The 23,568-nt window shown below is 39.1% G+C and overlaps 1 protein-coding gene across 9 annotated transcripts in view; it reads left to right on the top strand.

Moving 5' to 3' along the window:
• KLF12 (Kruppel like factor 12) overlaps positions 1-23,342 on the top strand; it is a 517,595-nt gene extending 494,253 nt beyond the window's left edge. For 8 of the 9 annotated variants that reach the window (XM_032496878.1, XM_032496874.1, XM_032496875.1 and 5 more), the window contains one exon: positions 13,673-14,656. In XM_032496878.1, coding sequence (XP_032352769.1) covers positions 13,673-13,854 — 182 coding nt within the window. In that variant the 3' untranslated portion in view covers positions 13,855-14,656. Of the gene's footprint in view, positions 1-13,672 lie in introns of all 9 variants that reach the window. The other variant, XM_032496879.1, reaches the window with a different exon arrangement.
• Positions 23,343-23,568: the final 226 nt, after the last annotated feature.

Here is a 23,568-nt window from a genome sequence, read left to right on the forward strand (position 1 = left end):
TAGGTATACTCCCACGTATTGCTGCGTCTTTTTAAGTTTTCACACCACAAATTGAGGGAAGAGCTCTTGTTAATGGACGTCTCTTAATAGATGCAGAGATAATGTTAAGTCTTTTAGCGATTGAATCTGTGAGGTCATCTAAGTCAAAAACTGCTTGGAGCGAGATCTTTCCATCCCCTTTACCTATAATGGGTTTTTTTTTTGAAAAAACCTAACTGTGCAATGTTGTATTTGCTCTTGAACTTGTCCGTCACATGATGGCTCCCTTGGGAACAGTGAATTTCCTCTCACTGAGGTGTTTTGCCGCAGATTGGATGATCTCTTCTGGGAGATACAAGACAGAATCATTACTGCGAGGGCTGAATATACCCTTTCAAGTCTGGGAAGTAATTATAATATTATCCATTTGATTGGCTTGGCCCCATTAGTCTAATAGACTGAAATGACTGCAGGACCTCTCCCTGCCCCGCTCCCTTTCAGTTTTTTAGCTCTCTCCTTCAAGCTTCTCCATTTTTCCAGGTACTGAGTAGAACAGGTTCAAGGAAGAAGCCCTGAGATGTGACCCTGGAGATGTCCATCCTCGTGGGTCTTAATTCATTAACTTCCAGCTACGAACCCACCTCATGGTCCTACCTCCAGTCCACATTTCTTGATCTCACAGCTACATCAAAAAGTCCTGTGAAATTCCTGCTCCAAAACCAGATATACCAAATCCATCCATCCACTTAGCAGAGAAATCCTTTCTCTGTGCAAGGCCCAGTCTCCTAAACTGTCAGTCAAATAACAGTGTTTTTCAAAAGAAAGGGTGAAATTTGATTTGCTGCCTCTGGTTCAAAGTGAGCCCATACTGGTTTCTGAGGCATAATTATGTGCAAGATTTCATGACTTTATGTTCACAATGAAATCAACACTAGTTTGGTAGGGATTCAGGTTGGCTTGCTTTGCTTTTAATAAGTATCTTCTTAGCCTTACCTTTGCTCCAGGCATATTGAGTAAGTAAAACCCAGTACAAACCATAATAATGAATGTGAAGTTTGGGATTATAGCAGATGACTTATGAGAACAGCACATGTGATGGGAGGGGAGCAAGGGGCACTGAGACACTTTCTTTGAAAAGTCACGTTAATTCTACCTTTAACACTTGTTCCTTTGTGCTTTATTAGTACATGATCAGTCATCTGTTTAGGACTTATCCATACAATAAGTTAAACATATGCGGAGAAGTGTGAAAGAGGAGATTTTCTACACATTAACAAGGAATTTAGATTTAAAAAAGGAATGCTGAAGAGTACCTTTTGCACTTTGAAAATAATTAAGTATATTTTCATGAATGTGTGGTTTAGATAACAAAGATTTGAACAAATGTTTTCAAATGCCTGACTAACACCTGCCTGTGGTAAATCATTTAAGGCACGTTCAGTAGAAGAAAAAACATGTATCTTGGCAATCACATTCATGCTACTGTCAGCAGGTAACGTTATTCCTATTCACTGGTCTAAATTGTGTGTCTCCTCTGCAGGAAGCAGTGTACAGTGAGTTTAAATGAATATTCATTGAAATTAAGTGAATATGTATTGGAATTAATAGTCACTTAAATCTGTGCTATACATAACTACAATGTACGATGAATTTCCCTCATTTTAAGAATTTTATTGCTTATTAATTGAGCTAAATGTAAATTTTAGAAGAAAATAGTTCTATGAATTTAGTATTGCTGTTGAGAATTCTCATTATTTTCCAAAAATATATGCCGTCATTTTCTAAAACAACTCTCAGGCACCAATGTTTCTTACAGCCACTAGATGGTGCTCTACAACCAGATGTTGGGTCTGGTCTAAGAGGGTCTAAGAAAGTCAGCCAGAACCCTCTAGTGGTACGTTAGACATGATGTGATTATCAGTGTTCTGCAGAATATTATAATTTAATGATGAACAAGGAAAAGGCAAGATAAAAATTTGAAACCAGATTTTTTAAACTGATTTTTAACAGAAAAATATTCAGTTTCAAATGAATCTGAATTTGAAGATTTCAACTTGATATCCTGCTCTCTGATAAATCTCTGAAGCTTATTTAGCCAATCTTGTCTAATATTCATTTGAATTCACATGAAAACTACACATCTAAGTTTTAACAATTAGTAAACATAAAGCAGTCACATTTCTTATCTATCTAGCTTTAGAAAAAATAATTCATATCTGAATTTTACACATCAAGGAAGTTAACTCATAAGGATGCTTTACAAATATTAACCAATTTTGATTTAAAACTCTCTCAAATGTGTCTTCGCTACCTTTACAAATGAAGGAAATGATGCATTTAGACCTTCTTTTGAGGAATGAAGTCTTTGTAACTAATATCATTTGCTATTATTGATATAAGATAATGACTGCATTTCGGACTACACATACACACACACACACACGGATCCAAAATGCCTGCAGATTCCATGTCTTTTCCCTTTTTAATTTCTCACTGCTATTCCTATATTTCTTACTTATAATTTGACACCTTATTTTATTGAATGAGATTCTGAAATGATTTGCTGCTACTCCAAGAAAGAAAATCATGAGCTGTGTGAAGCTGTGCATCTTGGTGGCCTTTTGTTCACAAGTCTTGTGGTTGCTAGATCTTACCTTCAGGTATAGCTTTATAATTTCACATCTGTCTTCATTAATTAAATAACTCATCCCATATAAAGCTCCATGTCAGACCCTCTGTCTAGATTCGTTGTTAGATAAAGCATAGGGCTTAGTGATGCTAAGATAATAAATCACTTAAGAACAAACTGATGTTTTTCAGGTAAAAATCCTCTCCCAGTAAGTTGTTTGTAGATCGTGGCCAAACAGCTCAGAAATATGCATCATATTGGTAACTGCAGAGAAATAGGGAACTGCAATGGAAATAGAATTAAATTTGAAGTCAGGACACCAAAGTTTGAATCTGCTTTTGGCCCCTATCTGGTTGGTGAACTTAAACAAGTTACTTAACTGTGTGAACCTCAGACTTTCTTTTTTTTTTTAGCTTTGAACATAAATATAGCAGGTTGTTGCATAATTACTACAGGAGGCATCTTTTTTTTTTAATATATATATATATCCTCAGTAAACACAGTGACTAACACATTGTAAGGACCCAATCATTATTTGTTGAATTGAAATTGTGTTATATGTAGATATGGATAGGGATGTATGTTGCTTTTGTGAGCAGTAGGTTTAAGGCAAAAAAAAGTTTGGATAATTTAGTATACTCATTACAGCCAGCTGTAATTATAATAATCTCTTTATCTCAGATTCAACTAATTTAAAATTTATACAATGCAGAAAATGTTGGAGTAAAGCTAGCATTTAATAAGCCCTTTTTGTCATTTAAAAAATGATAGTATAAACAGTCTTTAAGGAATATATTTATAATATTTAGTAAAAGATCATCTTCCATTTGAAAGGTCCTATTCATAGAGAAATTCACCAAGACACGCATTTAGTATTTTCCATGTCTGAGGCACTGGAGATTTTTCTTGAAAAAGGCCCAAAGAGGCAAAGCTGCCATTTTCAATGAACTTGTCCTTAACTGATACCAGATAAGACTCTTTGAATGGTCATAACAAAGGTCAAGTGGACAAAGCCATGTCATAAAGATACAAGCAGACAAAATGAACACCATGGGAGCTGTCTATTATGACCAGGGAATTTAGGGGCTCCTTTCTAAGCTGGCCGTCCAAGGCCCTTCTCATCTGACTCCTATCCATCTGCTAAACCTCATTTGCTGAACCTATCCCAATTTCCCCCAACCCCCAGCCATACCGATGAACCAGTCTCCAGAGGCACCTAGCTATATGGAGCAGGTCATTTGTATGCTCTTCCTTCTATCTGAAATGGCCTGCCTAGGGGCCTTCTTTCTTCCTTCTTTAGTTGGTAAACTCCTATTTATTTTTCAAAAATGCCTCAGCATGGCCTTGGCAATCTCTTTGACCACCCTCCTTCCCCAGGCAGAGTACTGTCCTCTGTGACCCTGGAGCACCTGGACGGTTCCCTGCCGTGGGAGTTCAGTGGTCAGAAAGGAAGGCAGGGGGGAAACAGTGGAGCAGTAGAAACAAGAGGGCATGGCACCTGGTTAGACACGAAGGCAGGGTCAGAAGGAGCCTTTGAAGACGTCCAGCGTGTGTGGCCAGGAGTAAGGGATGCTGTGAACAAACGTGGAGACCAGTGGTGAGAGAGAACTGGTCTTTCCTGAGGACCTGCCAGGTCCCAGGCAGAGTGCTCTCTGCTCTGCTAGCGATTAACATATTTTGATCGCATCTGTAAATCCCTCGGAAGATTAGAGCACTTGTCCACCGTCATGTAGTGGACAAGGAGTGGAGCTGAGATGCAGCCTCTGGTTTCTCTAGAACCCGTGCTGGTGTCACTACACCCGGTCATGGCCAAGTATGCTAATAACCTGCCAGTCTCCCCCGACTTGGGCCATCCTCCTAGTATGTCTAGCCAGCAGTACCTATCTGTTCAGAGTAGGGCATTAAGCTACTTAGAAGTCATAAGATAGCAAAGGATGTTACGTCGTCTATTTTTAAGGTTTTTCATTGACGTGAACTGATCATTCTAGTCTGCTAAAATTTTGCTTTGTTAGAAAGCCAGTGAGAAGACAAGGACCAAGGACCAGAAGCATTAATAATTAAATTAACAGGGCAGCTCTTGAGTGCTTTCCGCCATAAATGAAGTTGGGGGTGGGGCGAGGGGATGTTGAGGGAGTATGGTATAGCTCGGTGATAGAGCACATGCTTAGCATGCACAAGGTCCTAGATTCAGTCCCCAGTGCCGCCATTAAAAACGAAAGAAAAAGAAAGACGAAAACATCAAGGAGTTCTAAATGTGGTCAGGGGAGACGGCCACATCTGCAGGTATCTAGCAGGTAAGCGTGATCAGGAAGCCACGAGTGAGCTTGATACAAGCTGCTGCTGCAGCACAGCAGGGGTAATTGGTCCCAACTGCAGCGATGTGCTGACCATCACCTGCCCACGGGAACAAGCACGCAAGTGCCCCCTCTAAAAGGGAAGCTGAAAAAGCTGGATCAATAATGTACTGCTCTGAAAGTGTTACACCTGTTTTCATGCTGGAGCAGGAATTATTTTAACCTAGAGAGTGCTTTTCAGAAATACATTGAACCCATGGTTCACAACTATCTGAATGTAGATACCGGGGCTGTACATGTTTGATTCAGTTGGGTTTTGAAGTGTTACCTTATTTATGTAAAAAGTCAATTCATCTTTTTCATATATTTAAAAAAGTAAATCCTTCTAAAGCAGCCTACCAATTATCACCTCAGTTGAATGAACAGGTTACTAAGTGAGTTTGTTTCTTAATTGTATTGGCACACAGAACATCAGTGACAGTGGGAGGTTAAAAAGGTCATGGGATTCTATGACCATGCTCTTCATTTTCCTTCCTTTGCTTTTGTGTTTATTTTATTCATTCAGCCATCAAAACTGTGTTGTAAGGAGGAGTGGGGCAATAATATTCCCAGCCCTTGGACTCTCGTGTTCTGCCGAATAACTAGATTATGCATGTTGGTCATCTTATCCTGAGTGGCAAAATTAACTACTACTAGTGTAAAATATGTGGTTTTAATGGAACCATTAAAGATAATGAGGAACTGTTTTTTTGTGGAAAATAGAGCCACAACTAAAGGATACATTAAAATGTCTGTTTATAAGGCTTAAGACATTGTAATCAATTTTTTGTAACTAAAAATAGAATTATAATGTAAATATATAGTTTTTAAGATTAAAATAACTAATGCTCATTTGAGGGGGAAAAAGGCTCAATCCCATGTCATGTTACTAATTTTAAAGGTTTAAAATGAGATATTTATTTGCAGACTAGACCTATAGATGATACTAGCTGTAAAAAACCTCCCATGTAAAATATATATCCTAATTCAAAGTATATATTTCAAAATATACATTCTAATCCAAAATATATATTTCAAAATATATATTCTCCCTTTCAAAAATATATGCTCTAATTAATTGCATTGAAAATATTGTGGAATGAATAAAATGCAGGCAGTAGACTCTGTTTCACAAAATGGGTTACTCCTATATTCACCCTTCTGTGTTATATTTTTAAAAGAATACAAGCCATTTGAATTCAAGTGGTTCATTCATTTGACCAACAGGCACTTACTACCCCAGAGCACAGTGGTAAGCCATCCTTGGGACCACACTGCTGAGTGAGCTGGACAGGCAGGAAAATCTGCTGTCACAGTGAGATGGGGTGTGATGAGGGTTAATACAGGTGTGCTCGGGGCACTGCGGAGTGGCATGATTAGATGGTTTCAGGAAGTGTTTCTTCTATGCAGTGCAGGCAATAAACTGGAGCGGGTGGGTCATCAGACAGGGAAACAGACCACTGGAAGTTGGTATTGGTGAAAGGTGGTAAGACCCTAAAGAGCAGGGGGAACTGGCAGATGGAAGCATCAGGTTGAGGCAGGTAGAGAATAACACATAGGAAAGAGTCCAAGAAATATCTCCAACCAGAGAGATTTATGACTTGATACCTGAATAGGTGGGGTTGTCTTTTGTTCCCAGATAGCAAAACAGGAGGGACACGTCTTGTCTGAGTGATGGATGCTGAATAGTGTTTTGGTCACGTTGAGGCTGCTTTCAGGCTGCCAACTGGAAACGTTGTGTACCCTGCATGGTGCTTGGGAGAGTGAGGTGTAGACACTGGGGAATCTTTCCCTTGTAAGTTGTGGTGGAAGCCGTTGGAACCAAGGAGAACCTACGCAAGTGAGAAGTCAAAGCCAAATTCTCAGTAAACGTTTATGTAACAGGTAAAGGGAGATGTCTGGAAAAGAAACTGAGAAGGGATTCAGAAACGGGGAGATCAATATTGTCACTCCATGGGAACATAAACTCAGAACGGCCAAATAAACTATTGTCCTCAGACCTTGAACTTTTTGCTCTCTCTGAAGTACATTTTTGTTACAGGATGTTTTTTACTTCATTTATATTTGAGTTCTAGATGAGACGGGCTAGCCTCTGGGTTAACGTTGTCTGTCCTATAAGTACTAATTCATATTCTCAGTCTTCTGGGCCAGTTCTGACCAACTGTCCTGGTTAATTAAAGCAGTGATTTAAGGTGTTGAGGGGCATTTTAGGGTAGTGGTTAAGACCATGAACTTTGGTGTCTGACCCCTTGGGTTCAAGTCCCACCTCCACCTCACACTAACTCACTCTGGGTGAAGTGGGGTTGCTGACTGCAACTACTTCATCGGGAAGTTGTCCAAGTTAAATAAGTTCAGGTCCACAAAGCTCTTCAAGCCAAGTGTGGTATATGGAAAGTGTTATATGCTGTGGCAAATACTATTTTTATCAGAGAAATCCAGTGTGGAATTGCATGAGAAAGAAAGAAAAGAACCACTTGGCCTTGTTGAAACATAATGAAGAAGAGTCAATTAATTCAGTCCAGACAGTTTGATGGGATGGATTGCTAACAAAATTGAGCACTTGTTGGATGGAATTGCCAAGACCAAATGGATCAAACAAATTACGGACCAGATTGCTCTCCATGACCTATAAAGGAGTTTTATACTTAAAATATTAGGGGAAATCAGTGTGAGGACTGGCATCCATTTGCCTGCAAATCTTTGATTAAATTTTTAATTTTATCTTATTACCTTTAATGGAGGCACTGGGGATTGAACCCAGGACCTCATGTATGCTAAGTATGCACTCTACCACTGAGCTATACCCACCCCTTTTACCTGCAAATCTTAATTCCTTCCTTACAAATGACAAAACAGGATTGGTTTTTACCTTTATATTATTTATGTTTCTTAGCAAAAACAGAAAAGTCTTGAATTTCATAGCTATAAAATTCAAAAGCCTTCATTGAGCACCTGTCGTGTGCCAAGCATGTGGCACGTGTTTCTAAGTTTCACAACATTAGGAATAGCATTCCCATTTTACAGACAGGAAAACAGAGTTTCAGAAAGCTTCACTCTCTAGTCTGAGATCCAGTCGCGCACATTGGTGACTGAGCCTCATTTGATTGTGCATTCCACCTGATTTCAAAGCCTGTGCTGTCTTGTATCCCCTAAACACCAGCAAGAAGGAAGGCAGCCTCGTCTACCTGTGCACAAATCGGGGACATTGTAATCTTGGCTCTCGGTTTCTGCTTCCTCATTTTAAAAGTATCTAATTTCCTTCCAGATCTAAAATGCTGTGAACTTTTATGAACTAACGTAGCAGAAACCAGAAGACAAGATAGGAATCTTGATTCTTTTTTTTTTTTTTTCTCTCCCTCATATGCAAATACCATTCCTCAAGTAAAACAGATTGTCACTGCAAATATGTTGAGCCTTGAGTGCAATGAAGCTCATTTGTCAGTGTCTGGGACCCCATGACTTTATAAAAGTTAAAACAGGGACAAGTTTCAGAAATGCACTTCTGAACTGAAGAAAATGCCTATGTTTCCTGTTGCAAAAGGTATTTTTTTTCAGTTGCTTGAGAAAATAATAGAAGCTGATGTGAGAACATGAGCGTTTTGTTTGACTGGAGCTTTTGCAAACTGCACATTCCTCTTACGGTGTTGCTCACACGTCATTTTCATATGAAAGGGCACCTGTCTTTTGTCTCCAGACACATTTACCTTTCAGCGTTTCAGATGGTGAAATGGGAGGTACCCGAAAAAGTTATTTTTGTTTCATGGATTGTGGGAATCCATTCAATACCTGGTGTTTTCTTTAGACTTTATTATGCCTTCTGCTGGGTAAATGTCATGAAAGTGCATTTAGTGACTCTTAATCCTTTTCTTTAACCAAAATTGAAAGAGACAGCAGTTCTCATAATAAATCAGTTTGTTGACTGTTTCAAGAGAAAAAACCCTAATGAGAGTTTTCATTTTCACAGGATAGTTAATTAGAATACTATTTAAATAATGCTTATAAATGCATACATACACGTACACACACACACTCCAGTAGCATATAAAATTATGAAACCTAAATGTGCAGTTTAAATGAGTGTTTTAGAACAAAAATGAACAAACTATCTCTTTTGGTATGTTCTCTTTTTGATCTTTGCAGGACTATTTCACTTTAAAAAATAGATCTTTCTATTAGTTTCAATTAATACTTTCCATTTTCAGTGGTTTTCATAATTTAGCTCAGGTTTTATAAAGAGCTAAGGGAGGGCAGATTGTGCTGGAAAATGGTCAGATTCTCTCTTTTTTTTTAAGTACAAAAGGTGGAAGATGACTTACAGATTTGTCGTGGGACATAGAGACCTTCGCTGCAGAATTGAAAGCCTAGAAGTTAGTAACTGCACCCCAAGGTGTAGCGTAGTGTTAAGCTGCCAGTTATCCAGCTGGAGACCTTTGGTTTTTCTTATACATCAGCAACTTGATGTCTCAACTTAAAAAAAGAAAAATCATTTACTAAAACTTACTGGTAAAGACATATACTGCACCACTTCCTATCATTTATTACTTTCATAGGATTAATGTAAGAACCAAAAATCAAAGGTGATCTAATGGTGAAGTCAAAACCTCTTCTCATTTTGAAAGAATTTTAAATACATTTTCAAAGATTTTGCTACTGTGGATTTTAAGTGTATTTGTGGGTTAGACAAAAAAAAAAAAAGTGGACATGCTAATTTTTTTTGAAAACCCAGAGTTCTTTTTTTTTCCATTTTTTTATTGACATACGATTGATTTACAGTATTGTGTTAGTTTCTGATGCTATTTTTATTTTTAGCTTATTTCTAGAGGAAACAGTTTGAATAACACATTTGCAGGATTCTAATTCAAATGATTTTAAGGACAAGGCAGTATTCCTGAAGAAATGACTGGAAGTCGTGTTTGCTGTCACTGTCATTCAGCCTGATGCCGAGCAGCTGTGCACGGTAGCAGCACAGACCTGGGGAGATGCTTGACTCCTTTTATTGTCCAAGCCATCTCTTTCCATGTTAAAACGTTCATGGCAAATTCACCCTCCATTCTTTCCCCACCACTGACTTTTTTAACATTCAAGTGAGCTTTCTATTATCTAGCAGGATTTAAAGGAAAGAAGGGAGGTTGGAGGAAGGATTCTGTCTGTTCATTATGTCCTTCCACAGCCCATTTATACATATTACAGTATATCTTACAAACTTATTTATCACCCTAATTTGTTTTCGCTCACATCATGAAGTTAGTTTGTTGTCTTAATTTGTTTATAAGATTGTACCCTTTAAATTGCTTCAAAGCACAAGCATAAAATATGATGTACAGTTTATTTATTTATTTATTGAATTGTAGTTGATTTACAAAGTTGTGTTAGTTTCTGGCATACAGCGTAGTGATTCAGTTGTATGTATACATATATATTCTTTTTCATATTCTTCCCTTCTGATTGTAGGTTATTACAAGATAGTAAATATAGTTCCCTGTGTTACACAATACATCCTTGTTGTTCATCTATTTTGTGTATAGTAGTTAGTATCTGCTAATCCCAAACTTCTAATTTATCCCCCCGCCTTTCCCCTTTGGTAACTGTGAGTTTGTTTTCTATGTCTGCGAGTCTCTTTCTGTTTTATAAATAAGTTCATTTGTATCTTTAAATTTTAGATTCCGCAAAGAAGTGATAGCATATGATGTTTATCTTTCTCTGACTGACAACCTTCACTTAGTATGATAATCTCTAGGTCCATCCATGTTGCTGCAAATGACAGAATTTCATTCCCTTTTATGGCTGAGTAGTATTCCATTGTGTATATATATACCACATTTTCTTTACCCAGTCATCTGTCAGTGGACATTGAGGCTGCTTCCATGTCCTCGCTGTTGTAAATAGTGCTGCTATTAATAATACACAGTTTTAATACAATGTAGTAGCTGCTAGAATTTTTCTTGTATCCACTTATAAAACTTGACTAGTCCAAAGAGAGCATTTATTGATTTTTTTAATGAAATGCTAGGCACTAGGTGGATATAACAGAAAGCTGGGTCCCTCCTAAGCAAGGGGCAAAAACCTGTTCTCTGGCTGCCCAGAGCAGCTATCTCCTCCCCCACCACCCCCATAGTTCAGCCTTTAATTATGAAGAGATGAGGATTTGGGGTTTTTTTCCTCTTAAGTATGGGGAGAGAATACCCAAACTCTGATTTTATTAATGAAGAAACAGGGGCAAGGAATAGTCTCCAAAAAGTGTTTTTGGATATTGAAAAGAAAAGTATGCATTTTTCTAAGGAAAAAAAATGACACAAATGAACTTATATACAAAATAGACACAGACTCACAGACATAGAGAACAAACTTCTGGTTACCAGGGGGGAAAGGGGAGAGTGGAGCGATAAATTAGGAGTTTGGGATTTGCAGATACAAACTACTATATATAAAATAGATAAACAACAACGTCCTACTGTACAGCACAGGAAACTGTATTCAATATCTTGTAGTAGCCTATAATGAAAAAGAATATGAAAAGGATTATATATAAAACTGAATATCTATGCTGTACACCAGAAACTAACACAACATTGTAAACTGACTGTACTTCAATTAAAGAAAAAGTCTTTCCTTTGTTCCTTCTTAGGCCTGTATTCTCTGTAGCTGGTTCCATAGCAACATAGCAGACAGTTAGGAGGTGCCCATTGGTGACAAAGAGTCAGCTAGCTGAGCTCAGGGCCCCTAAAGATGGATGTGTTTTTGAAGATATGATTTATGTGTTTTTGAAGGTATGATTTATAACAAGCTCATCTTGTTAGAACCCATGCTCATGATGTAAATTTCAAAAAAAAAAAAAAAAGACCATAATGATGACATGGAAATAAAAGCATTTTAACAGTCACCATGGAAATACTGGTTATTAGACTGTCAGTCTTTTTAAGTTAGGGGTTTTGATGATTTTTTAAAATTCTTCTATTAAATTCTGATCAATAGACACCTATAAATGCAGAGTTTTGTCTCCATAGGACATCCAGAATGGGTCGGAAGTTGAGGTTTTGGGTTAATCCGGTCAGTAGGCTCTTACCTGACAGGAGCCCTTTCAGAGTAACCTGGAGCTTTCTGTGGCCACAAGTGGGGCTTCAGTATTTCTAGATTTAACTGGTCTGTTGCTATTCACTCACTTCTGAAAGGACCACTTGATCCTAAAAGGACCCATATGGTCAACATTTATTTAACGGTTGGATGAAAACTGTTGGGTCTGGTTCCATCTGGTTTTCCCACGTAGGCATGACTCGGACATCTCATTTACAAGGCTTAGTAGTTTCCTGTGTACATGCCTCCATGTGAGCATGTCTGTGTGTGTTGCAGTTCTGTTAATTTATTCAAGCACTGTTTGGCACCTATGCTAAGCTCTGAGGATACCGAAATGGTAGAGGCATGATCCTTGATCTCTGCATATTCACAAACTGGTAGGGGGAAGGCATCTAAACAAAATCTGTATGATGTATTGTGAAGTAGGAATTGAATACCTTGAAAGTATCTAAGAAAGTTAAATCAGTGTTGTCCAAGGGTGTGGCAGGGTTTAGATGGGGAAAGAACTATCCATTCCACTGGAGCATAGTGGAAAGCGCTAGATTTGGAAACAAGCATCTATTTACTGGCTTCCAGCAAGTTACTTTACTACACTGAGCCTCAGTTTTCTCATCTATAGTGTAGGGTTAACAATACTCACTTTGCAACTCTATATGTTGGGATCAGCAGATAACTCCCTTCCCTGTCTTAGGCCCTTTCAGGCCAGGCACCATGTGTGGCCAGGCAGCGTGTTGTTGATTGTTGGATGGGAGGGGCAGAGAAGAGATCAGTTCTTGTGGGGTTGCATGGGGACAGGACTCCCATTCTGAATGAGAGCCAGGAAAAAGCACACCTGGGTCAGCTATTGTCTCACTCCCCCTGGGAGCTCATTTGGACAATGGATGGCTTATCTTTTCCCAGCAAAGCTTTTGCATATTTTACTGTCCTTACAAGTTGACTGAGGGACCTGGTCAGATTACCTACTGCTTCAGACTACTTTTTACTGTGAGCTTCAATCCTGGGACCAACTTGATGATTCCTCAGGGCTCGCCCTAATTCTTAAGTCACTGAAGAAGATATTTAAACATCCCACTATCAAGATATCTAGGATTCTTTCCCAGTTGACAAGCAAACAGTAGATGGTCATGAATAGTAAGTACTGAATACCTAATTTCTGGGGATGGTGGAGTGCTTTACTTTTTAATGAAATTTTGTGTGACTGGTCAATGGACATTGTGCCCTAAAATAGCCTTTAAACATCTAAGTGATGCAGTTTGGGGAGGAGTATTGAAACAAAACGTAGCTAATTACCCTTTATAATTCTTAGTGAGTTTCAGTCCTCTAGCCCAATCAACCTAGGTAGAGCTCTCTAATATGCCTCTTCAGTCTACCAGTGGTGATTGTATCCCATAGCAATCAGTCTTTGCCTTCTGATATTTTATTGCAAAGTAACTTACCCATAACTGAGGATGCAACTGGTAACTAACTTGCCCCATGTCACAGCCAGAGAGACAAGACTGAAACCCCCTTCTGTCTGACCCAACACCCACTGGTGGGAGGATTCCGTTTCCTGACAAAGGAAAATGCACTGGAAACAACAATTTCCCCCAATATAATGCTGGCTTGGTTATTCTGGAGAAATGATGGAGTGCCAAAGCATGCGTCCCTTTGTTTCTTCCAGGAGAGAAACCCTACAAGTGTACCTGGGAAGGCTGTACCTGGAAGTTCGCTCGTTCGGATGAACTGACAAGGCATTACCGCAAACACACGGGAGTGAAGCCATTCAAGTGCGCGGACTGTGATCGCAGCTTTTCCCGGTCAGATCACTTGGCACTGCACCGCCGGAGGCACATGCTGGTGTGAGGAAGGCTACCTGTCCAGCTGAACGTAAGAGCTGGATCTCTTAGCGGCACCCAATTCAGCAGGGCTGAATCCCCTTCACAGTGTTAACACAAAAGGGCATCACCATCCCACGATGTCTGAAACCAGAGCAAGAAAAAGGAGTAGTAACACTTCTCCTTTCGACCTGAAGGTAACCCCCATCATGACTCCCCAAGAAATGACTTCACGCTGGCCTGGGAGATCGGTGACACCCATGCTGAAGAGACAGGCATTGTTTTCCGTGCGGTGTCCTCTGCCATTTAAAGATGTTTGTAGTTTGTACATTTTCTGAGCTGTCAGACATTTTGTTATTGATACTTTCAAGGTCGTCTACCACACATTGATGGCTAGAGCAAGACCTTTTAAATTTGGATTATTCTCCCATCATCCCACCCCTTAACCCCTTTTTACAAAAGTTTTAGTTACTGAGTGAGATAGAACACACGTCCAATCTGTTACCAGCAAGCAGCATGAAAGTAGAAAAGCAGCAGCTGTTGGAGAGGTTCCATTACCTGAAAAGAAAGGAGTGCTCAGGCAGCCCTTTCCAATAGTGATGGCAGCAACCAGATACCACCCGCGACTTGTCATTATGCCATGCCCTGGAGAAAACCAACATTGAATCTTTCATTTGTTTGTTGTTGATTGTTTTTGTTTTGTTTTGATTCTGTTTTGTTCATCTGTCCGAGCAGAGGGGCTGCGACATTTCAGTTGGAGTCTCGTCCCGCTGTCTGCCCTGGCGTGGATGGGCACAGAGCTGTTCTGTGGTTGAATAGGAAGAGCCTGTGTTAAAAAAAACTACTGCCCCACTTCAAATTGCAGTGTTCTGTCAGCTGGGCATCATCTCTTCCTGCCCCTAGTATTTGATTACAAGGAATCGGGGGGGAAAAAAAGCTTCCTTAGACACACTGGCACCAAGGTAAGAGGTGGGACTGCCCAGGCAAAGTCAGTGAACATGAAAAAATCAGACAAAGCAGAGATGGAAATAATGCACCTCTTGAGGAGAAAAGCAATAACGAATAAAAGGACTTTTCCTACAATAACTTCACTGAGGACTCACATTACCAATTTTCATACTTACTAAAGGGATTGTAAAAAAACACCCCAGCATTTTAGATGTCTTGGTTACATTTACAGCACTGAGGTAATCTTTCTGCTGTTTGTTGTCCTGCTTGGTTGAGAACCACAATTAAAGATTACACTCCCCTTTTTCTTGTTTGAAAACGGTTATTTGGTGACCAGAAAGGCCACGGAGGCAAGGCAGGGAATTAACTCTTAGGTGAATGGGTCAGTTCTCCTTGGGCCCGAGTCAGTGGGAAGGGAATGCTCCCCAAGGAAAGCCTGACATGGTGCTAGTTCTCCTCCTTGGAGAGCCAAGGATACGTGACTCTCCAATAGGTTCTTCTCTACAGATTTCACTTTCTAAGCTGTATTAAGACCTAGTGGTTCTGCAGTGATATTTGCAGGGACATTGAACCTACTCATCCTGTGCTGAGGGTGAGAGGCAGTTACAGTCCCGTCAACCCCCTAAAATTATAAGCCTTTTTTGCAACTAGCAAAGTCTACAGTAAACAAAGCAATACATCACCAGTGAGCATTCTTTCAGAAAAATTATTTTTTTTTCCCCCACTAAAAGCTGGGTTTTTTCAGCTTTCTGTGGCTAAGGGGCTTGGTGAGGTTTTTTGTTATTGTTGTTGTTAAGATTTTTTATAGCTTAGGTATAAGAAGTTGCCAGCATAGACCTTTGCAATATAGTTTAATTACAAACACTTGATTTGGGGAATTGCACAAATCAACCTCACAATATAACTAGCTCATTTTGAAAGGTTTGAACATTCTGAAATAATTTCTGGCTGCAGAATTATCCTTTCCAGGATTATCTTCTGATTCAGTTGATCTTATTCTGATGAAGCAAAAGCTATAAACATTGAAATAAGGACGATTTATGTTGGGTGGCATTGAAAGAATTTTTTTTTTTTAATGTTCAAGCAACAGCATAATGATTTTCAGGTCAAATTCTGTCTTCAAAAAGGTGTGCTCTACTTTTTCTGCCAGGTCGTAAAAATTCATGATGCAATTTCCCTCCAACAAGGGCTGAAATTCTATGGATAAATAGCTTCTTTAGCAACACAATGTACTACCCACCAAGCACTGGGCTTTTTCTTACCTACTGGAACATTTTTTATCTATACTATATGCAACTCCTACTTCTCATTGCCTGTGACCGTTTTGAATAGAAATGCCAGTGTTGGTTACTGGTTAGTGGCAAAGAACACAGAGAGTAGCGAACACAAGAGCATGGCGAACACAGCTCTGAAATCCTCTGTGCTAGCCCTGGAACCAAGTTGGCAGGTAGTAGGTGAATCACTCAGGTGAAGGACAGACTTGATTTAATTCTGCTTGCTCTCCTAAGAAGGGCCAGTCCTTTTCTCTGCTGAGAGATCCTGAGAGCGTTCCAGGGAGAAACGGTTTTTAGAATTCATAGAGCTGACAGGCAGTGGGAGCTTCCTGAGTGACAGCTCGATTTAAAATTAGCACAGAATGAAATGAGCTGCTTCTCTCCAATAACATAAGAAAGATTCAGGGAAGTAAGATTTTCTGCTTACCCCCAAAAGTGGAAACCCAACTAAGACAGTAAGTTTACAGATGAAACCTGTCAGCAGTGTGTCATTTCCCCCCTTTTGACACACCAGTACTTCTAAGGAGGGATCCAAGCACAGGGAGGGGATTAGTTGCTGATCTAGCCCCAGGACTGAAACTCAGCTGGAGCTTGTCTTGGGACATAGCAAATTCTCCTTGGTGAATTTTCTACAAGTGTTCCCTCGTGGAAGGGAAAGTGGTTTGGTAGAGAAGGGATTATATTTTTAAGTAAGTATATCTTCAGGCATGGAAAAGCCTCCTCCATTTCATCTTCTGTCCATCCTAACCTCTTTTTCAAAGCACAGTAAATGGTGGACAACAGAAAAGGAGTAGAATCCAAAGGGCTTCTCAGTTGTTTCCAAACTAGAAGCGTTCTTTGGTTTTAAATGTGAACCTGGGTGTGTGTGCATGTTTGGGAACTCGGACACAGGTAGCTGTAATGGCTTGAGAAGCTACAGTTGACTTAACTGTATAGATTGATTTCAAGGCAGTTAATGTTATTTGAAAAGTTAATAAGGTTCAGACTTTGAGGTGTTAGTAGATCCCCTCCTCATTCCGATGGTAGGTTGTTTGAGAAAAGGTTCGTGCTTCCCCGTCCACCCACAGCCCATCCTGTCAGTTGTGTGTGGACTCTGAGAATCCTGCTTGATAGCTTGTCTTAAGTTCTATTAAGGCATTTAGACTGGAATTCCTAATGGCTTTACCATAAAGATCATACTATTACCTGGCATTACTTTTATAAAACACTATAAGACATTTGTTTTCAAAGGCAATTGAATAACAATAACATAAACCACATTTTTTTTTTAAAGAGCACTTTTTATTCACTTTAAAGTTTTAAGTGGGAAACAGGAAGAGGAATGTCAGGGGGAAAGAAACTTGCAAAATGCTACAGTGTTTACAAATGCCAGTTCTAGATGATTAAACAAACCATTCTCATTATGGTTCAAATTGGGAATAGCTTAGACAAAGATTGTGTTCATCTTTATACAGTTGTTTTAACTTCAGATTGCTACTTGTGTTTTAAACATAAATATAATTCTGCACTTTGAAATCAGTTCATTAGATTGATAACATGTAAATGGATAAAGATGCAGTATTCCTTATTCTGTACTTTATTTATTATACTTACCAAAGCTGCAATTGAATAAATCCAGTGAGGTGAGGCCTTCAAGTGTATTAATACGCCTTTGTTATATTGTTACGACTGCTTAGAAATGTAGCCATGATGTTATAAAGGTGTCTTAGCATTTATAGTAAGGATGGACAGACTTTAAGCAGTGTTAAGAACACCAGCATTCCTGATACATTGAGCTGTGGACTTTGTGTAAGGCGCTGAACGTGAGATAACTCTTACGAATCGTAATTGGCCCAGGAAGCCTTAACGCTCATAGTCCATAATCCAGTCTCCGATTTTGCTCCTTACTAATCAATGCCTGTAAATTTAGGGGTAAATGTATTCTACAACTTCATTGATCAGATCTCTTCCTTCCATTTTTCTAAGGTAGTGCATCTCATTAAAACATCTCAATTTGATTTTGTTTTGCTTAGGAGAGGGGTTTGCTAAGTCATGTCTTCCATATCACATTTCTGCTTTTCCCCACACTGCCTTCCACTTACCTGTGCCGGCACTTCCCCCCGCCGCCACCCCCGACACATGCACACCTGTATACACACCTGTACATGCAGCAGCCAGTGGGCTAGTAAATATCAACAAAGAACTTTTTTAAAAGAATGAATTTGTAATAACTCATGCTGTCTAGAAATGTAAGTTATTTACCTTATTAGGGAATCAGCTTATAATGCTATATATGACTTTGCCTGCATTTTATAGTTAAGAAGTGTACATAAAAAGTTAAAATGCTATATTTTCACAGTTTCATTATAGAATAATGTCTGTTTAGCAACTCATGTCCATTGGTACTTTAAATATGTTAAATACTGTGCAACTGCAATGGAAAATCAGATTTTCATAAGAAAATGAAATAGGAGGATACTGCATCTTTAAAAAAAATAGAATGAAGATATTTTACTGTATTCGTAACGTGTGATAGCGGAAAAAGTATTTTCAAACTCACAAATTTTACAGAGGTTGTAAATAGTTTGATGAAATATGTTGGGAAAAAGAGCTTCTAGTTTTCATCACAATAAAATAAAAAAAAAAAAAACTTGTTCAGACATGCCTTGTATATCTTATACCCATTTAGCGATATTGCTATGGGAACTCTGTTCCGCTTTGTCAGAGAGGAGCCCTTGTGCTATCTGACAAAATGGAATGGCCCCTTGTTTCAATTTAGCTGGAATGGTTGAGAACACAACAAAGTCATTTTAAGTTGCAGGCAGCTGATTCCAAACTCAGACTTGTCTTTGCCTGAAGAGAGAGAAACAGCTGCCAGGATCTTACTTGTGCTAAAAAGAAGCATCTAGCAATTGTTCTCTTTTCTCAGTTATCTTCCTCCTTAATGAAGCAGTTCTCGATCAGAAAACAACTCTACAGGTGTTGACGCTTGTTGAATCCCAGAGGGAATCCTTTTAGCGGTAGCTGCGTGTTGACAAGGCGAAGTGCCACGAATACGGCCACACGTGAAATGAATCTCTGCTGGCGATAGGAATACGCTAATGCCCACTTTCAGAAATGAATTAAAAGCTAAAAGTGCCTGTCAGTAATCATTATGACCAATGAGATATTCCTATACTTTTCACATAGCAATAATTCTTCATCAGACTGGGTTTTTCCTCCACATTTGGGAAACATTCACACTCAGAGTAAATCTATGCACATCGTAAATTGAATCTGTTCACACACACCCTCAGAAATTATTTGGTGTGTTTTAAATATGCCTGATCTTGTTTATGTGAGCATTTCTTCACTTCATCTTTCTTACAGAATGTAAGAATGTAAATCTGAACTTTATGATTATCTTCAACATACTCTCTGGCACATGGCAGTTATAATTTTGAGCTGAAAACTTCACTGTGATTTGCCCCAAACTTAGGAAGCACTGTGTGTGGCTCAAAAAGATTTGCTCAGTTAACAGAAGCCAGTTTGTTTAGAGCGAAGCACTAGAGATATTTATTTGTTAGTTTTCCTTTATTTTCTCCACTAATATCAAATGCACAAATCCATCTTTACATTTCTTCCTTTCCTTTTTTCCCTAATACTTCCTGTTCTCATCAGAGAACCACTTTGGAGTGAATACAACACAATCACTTCTCCCCAAAAAGTCTGCTGAAGGATGAGTGAGCCTTAGTGAGCCTAGCCTTTGATCCAGGTTTGCAGTTAGTCCTGGAAATGAACCGATTTACATTCAGAACTTCACCATACTTTTCTGTCATTATTTTACTGCTGAAAGTAGAGTCATGAATAGAAATGTACAAGGAGATGATACGAATAGATAAGAGCCCTGGAAATTCTCCAGCCCCACCATCTCAGCACAAATCCACCCAAACAAGCTATTGAGGTCTATCAGTAAAATTACACTCTTTTCGGAGCCAAATACTTGGAAAGAGCAAGTTTAAAAGTATAACTGTGATTAGACACTCAGGCTTTAGACAGTGAAGACTACCACGACGGACAGTGTTCTCCAGAGCCAGACCACAGGCCTGGGGAAACCATCTCCTGTTCCCTCCTCCATGATTCGGAAAAAAGGAAAAGAAGGAAATGTACCAGGATAGGGTCTAAAATAACCAGTTAACATGTCAAAGGGAAGCTGCTGGGTCCCTTAACCTCACTCATGTCTTCTACCTGAGCTGTTTTCTGCAAGTTGTCTGAAAGTACTAAAAGGACTTGAAAGCTCGAAGATTCAGCAAGCCATGAAAAGAGTAACTGTTCTTTTAAGTAAACTCTTCCCGTGTGCCAAGCACTAATCAGGTGATTTTTAGACGTATGACCTCTAATCTGTATAACAGTTCTAGATTTTATGGGTGGGAAACTGAGGCACGGAGACAGTGGCTGAGTTGTCTGCAAACACAGAAATAGTGAATGGCAGAGTGGCGACGTGGACTTACCCCTGTCTGGCTCTAAAGCCTGGATTCCTTCCAGCACATCATACTGTGTTTGTGTTCCCAGCAGCCAACTTTCCATATCTAACTCTTAAGCAGTTTTACTATGGATGTGTAGTCATCATATTTTCCAAATAAGATGCAGGGACATGATACAGTGCATGATTTGACAGTGGTATGTAATATTTGAACTCAGTCCTCTTCTGGAAGATCACACATGAACGGTGATTATAAATAAACAACAACAACCAGGTGTCTCCCTGAATTTGCCATTTGCCTTCCAAATATTTGACCTGGAGATTGTAAGTCATTAAAACTCTTCTCTACTTCAGAGCATTTTAGGCAGAGCAGGTTTTCGCAACTCCGTGTATTTATTTGGAGGAATACCAAAAGCCTCTCCACCTGTGTAGATTTTCTAGACTATGTTTAAGTTGCATGTGAAATGTTCACCTCTGTGGAGCTAGTGGTTCGTAACAGAGCCCGCTCTTGGCTATTGTTAAGGGGATGGCGATCACAAACATTTCGGTGATGCGCAGGAAGAGAGAACGGAAAATTCCTTTTCAGATTTCTCGCCTACCAGTGCCACCTTGGAATGTTTTAAATAGTCTTTTAAATAGTTTGTTTATAGTATTGCTGTGCGTTTAATTGAATTTTACGTAGGAAGCTGTCCAACATCAGAGAAATGGCCCTCCCCCCCCTTTTCTGTGCAGAACAAGGTCCCTGACAGTATTGATTCATGCAAGTACTAATGGACTTTGAAAACATTAAGAGAATGTCATTTCACATGGGGTTTCTTTTTCTGAAAATGAGTCTCCTGAATTATGATCTTTCTCCCTGTTACTTGGCTGAGGCAAGAGATAAAACCTGTATAAACAAATTCCCTTCGACGCTGAGAGCAAGTGTTCTGGGTGCACAGCCCACCGCGGAAAGGGGCTCTCTCCTCAGTTAATTGGGTTTCACAGGCATTAATTTCTCAACAGCAAAACCGCAACCTTAAGTGAATTGAAAAGAGATGAATAGTGGAAACTGCCGCATCAGGACTTTTTCTTTCTGGATTTCAGCTCCAGAAGTTTAAAATGTTTAGGACAACAGAGTCTGCCCTTTGTGCAAAGCAAGAACCAATGACTCTTTGTGTGAATTATTATATCCTGCTTTTTCCAAAGCAGGCTTACCGTGACTTTCACAGAGATTCATTTTTGTTGAGAAATGAGGGTGAATACAAGGGTAGAATTGGGGTCAAATTCTAGTCAAAGTGCTCAAGTACTCAAAAAATAAGATGTTTTAGGACCATACTGACATCTTCCCTTTTGGCGAATTTCATGCTCCAAAAATATAGCGTAAAACATTATAGAGAATGCTTCTGCTCTCCTTGTGTTTCTAGTTTTCCCATAGCAGACTTTTGTAATTACATACAGACTACAGTATATATTTTGTTCCTTGGACTTTATTACATTGAGTGGTATTGAACTGGGGCACTGGTGCCTATATATTCAAGGCTCTTTCCTATCAGCTTGTCTGTCCACAGTTTGTTGTGTTTAAAAATTCATTTTTAAAAATCACGTCCCTTCCACCCCCACGGAATGGTGGCTGTATTGTTTTGTTCATGTCTGTGTGGGACACGTTGCATCACATGACAAACCAGCTCCCCGTGGATGTGAGAGAACCACTTACAAAACCAGCTTGAAAACATCGTCTTCTGTATTATGTCATCCTGCTTCATAACGCAATTACGTGTACCATACCATGCTCATTGGAGAAGCCAGCAAATTCATGTTTGTCCGTAGAAGAATGTACTCAGAACTCTCTGTGTTGTAAAATGATGAGAACAGACCACGTTTAAGATACCCACCTGCCACTTAAAATGACTTAGTTATAATTAGCAGTAGTCTAGACGTTGCTCTCGGTGTGTGGGGGTCAAGTCAAACGTCATATATTTTTGAATAACTCTCTTGGTCATATTTGAAAAAAAATATGTGGGAATGAAGAAAAACATCGTCTTTGGCCAAATCAAGCAGGCATCTTTTTCCTTTTCCTTGACCACTTAGCTCATTACACATGGTGATTGGGTTACAAGAGCTATGTAAAAATACAAAAACATCCTTTCATTTACAAAACAGTTATTCTAGGCTTGAAGCCTCTGAACAGCAAATTGAAGAGATGTGCTGCGGCTGATTCACTTTACAGATGTAATTTTACAGGAGGCTGCTGGGTCTCTGACCCCAGAGAGTTAGAACGCCCCGAGGAGGTCCTACACACTAAAGGATAACCGCCCCCCCCCCCCCGCCCCCAATGATGCTGGCAAGCAAATGTGTTAATTTCTTAAATCTTCCTTTGGTTTTCTGTTCAGAGTTTTAATTGCAAATGAATTTATTTCTCCAGCTTATCTAAAGATCTAATTCCCCAATAGTTTCCTCTGCATTTATATACTCTGTAGTGTTTAGGCAACCCCTGTTATAAGTTTATTAATATTATGTAAGTGTTGTTCTTGTATTTATGTATAGTGTATGTATTGTAAATATACTCAGAGCTTTTTTCCTTTTACTGTAAAATGGTGATTTTTTTTTCGCCCTATGATAATGTAAAGGGAGACCCTCCTAATGAGATTCTCTCAGAGGATGATTATTCCAGTCTATTCTCAGAGATTTAAATGAACAAGTGTTATCGTTTTTAATGGTGTCTCAGACATATTCTGTTGGTGCATTGCTTTTCTGTATTCAACTTTCCTATGAATTGAGCTGTGAACCGAAATAGAGTTTAAACCTTTAACTGTATGCATTTGTATAATTATCTGAATGAAGGCATGAAGGTTAAATAAAGCATTTTGTATGGAACGAAACTCCCTAATTATTACTAAGGCTGATTCAGACACTTTGGAAATCATAGTTATTAACCATCCTAATTAAACCTTTGTTATGAAAAGTTTTACCATTTGTGTATAGTAATTTAAAACACAGAAACAAGATAGACTCTATACTAAAAAATGAACAGGATTTTTATTTCATAACAGCCAGGGCCTAAAGAGGGATTCCTAGTAATATATTTTTTATTGAAATTTAA

This window comes from Camelus ferus, chromosome 14 (genome assembly GCF_009834535.1).
Source record: "Camelus ferus isolate YT-003-E chromosome 14, BCGSAC_Cfer_1.0, whole genome shotgun sequence".
Lineage (NCBI taxonomy): Eukaryota > Metazoa > Chordata > Mammalia > Artiodactyla > Camelidae > Camelus > Camelus ferus.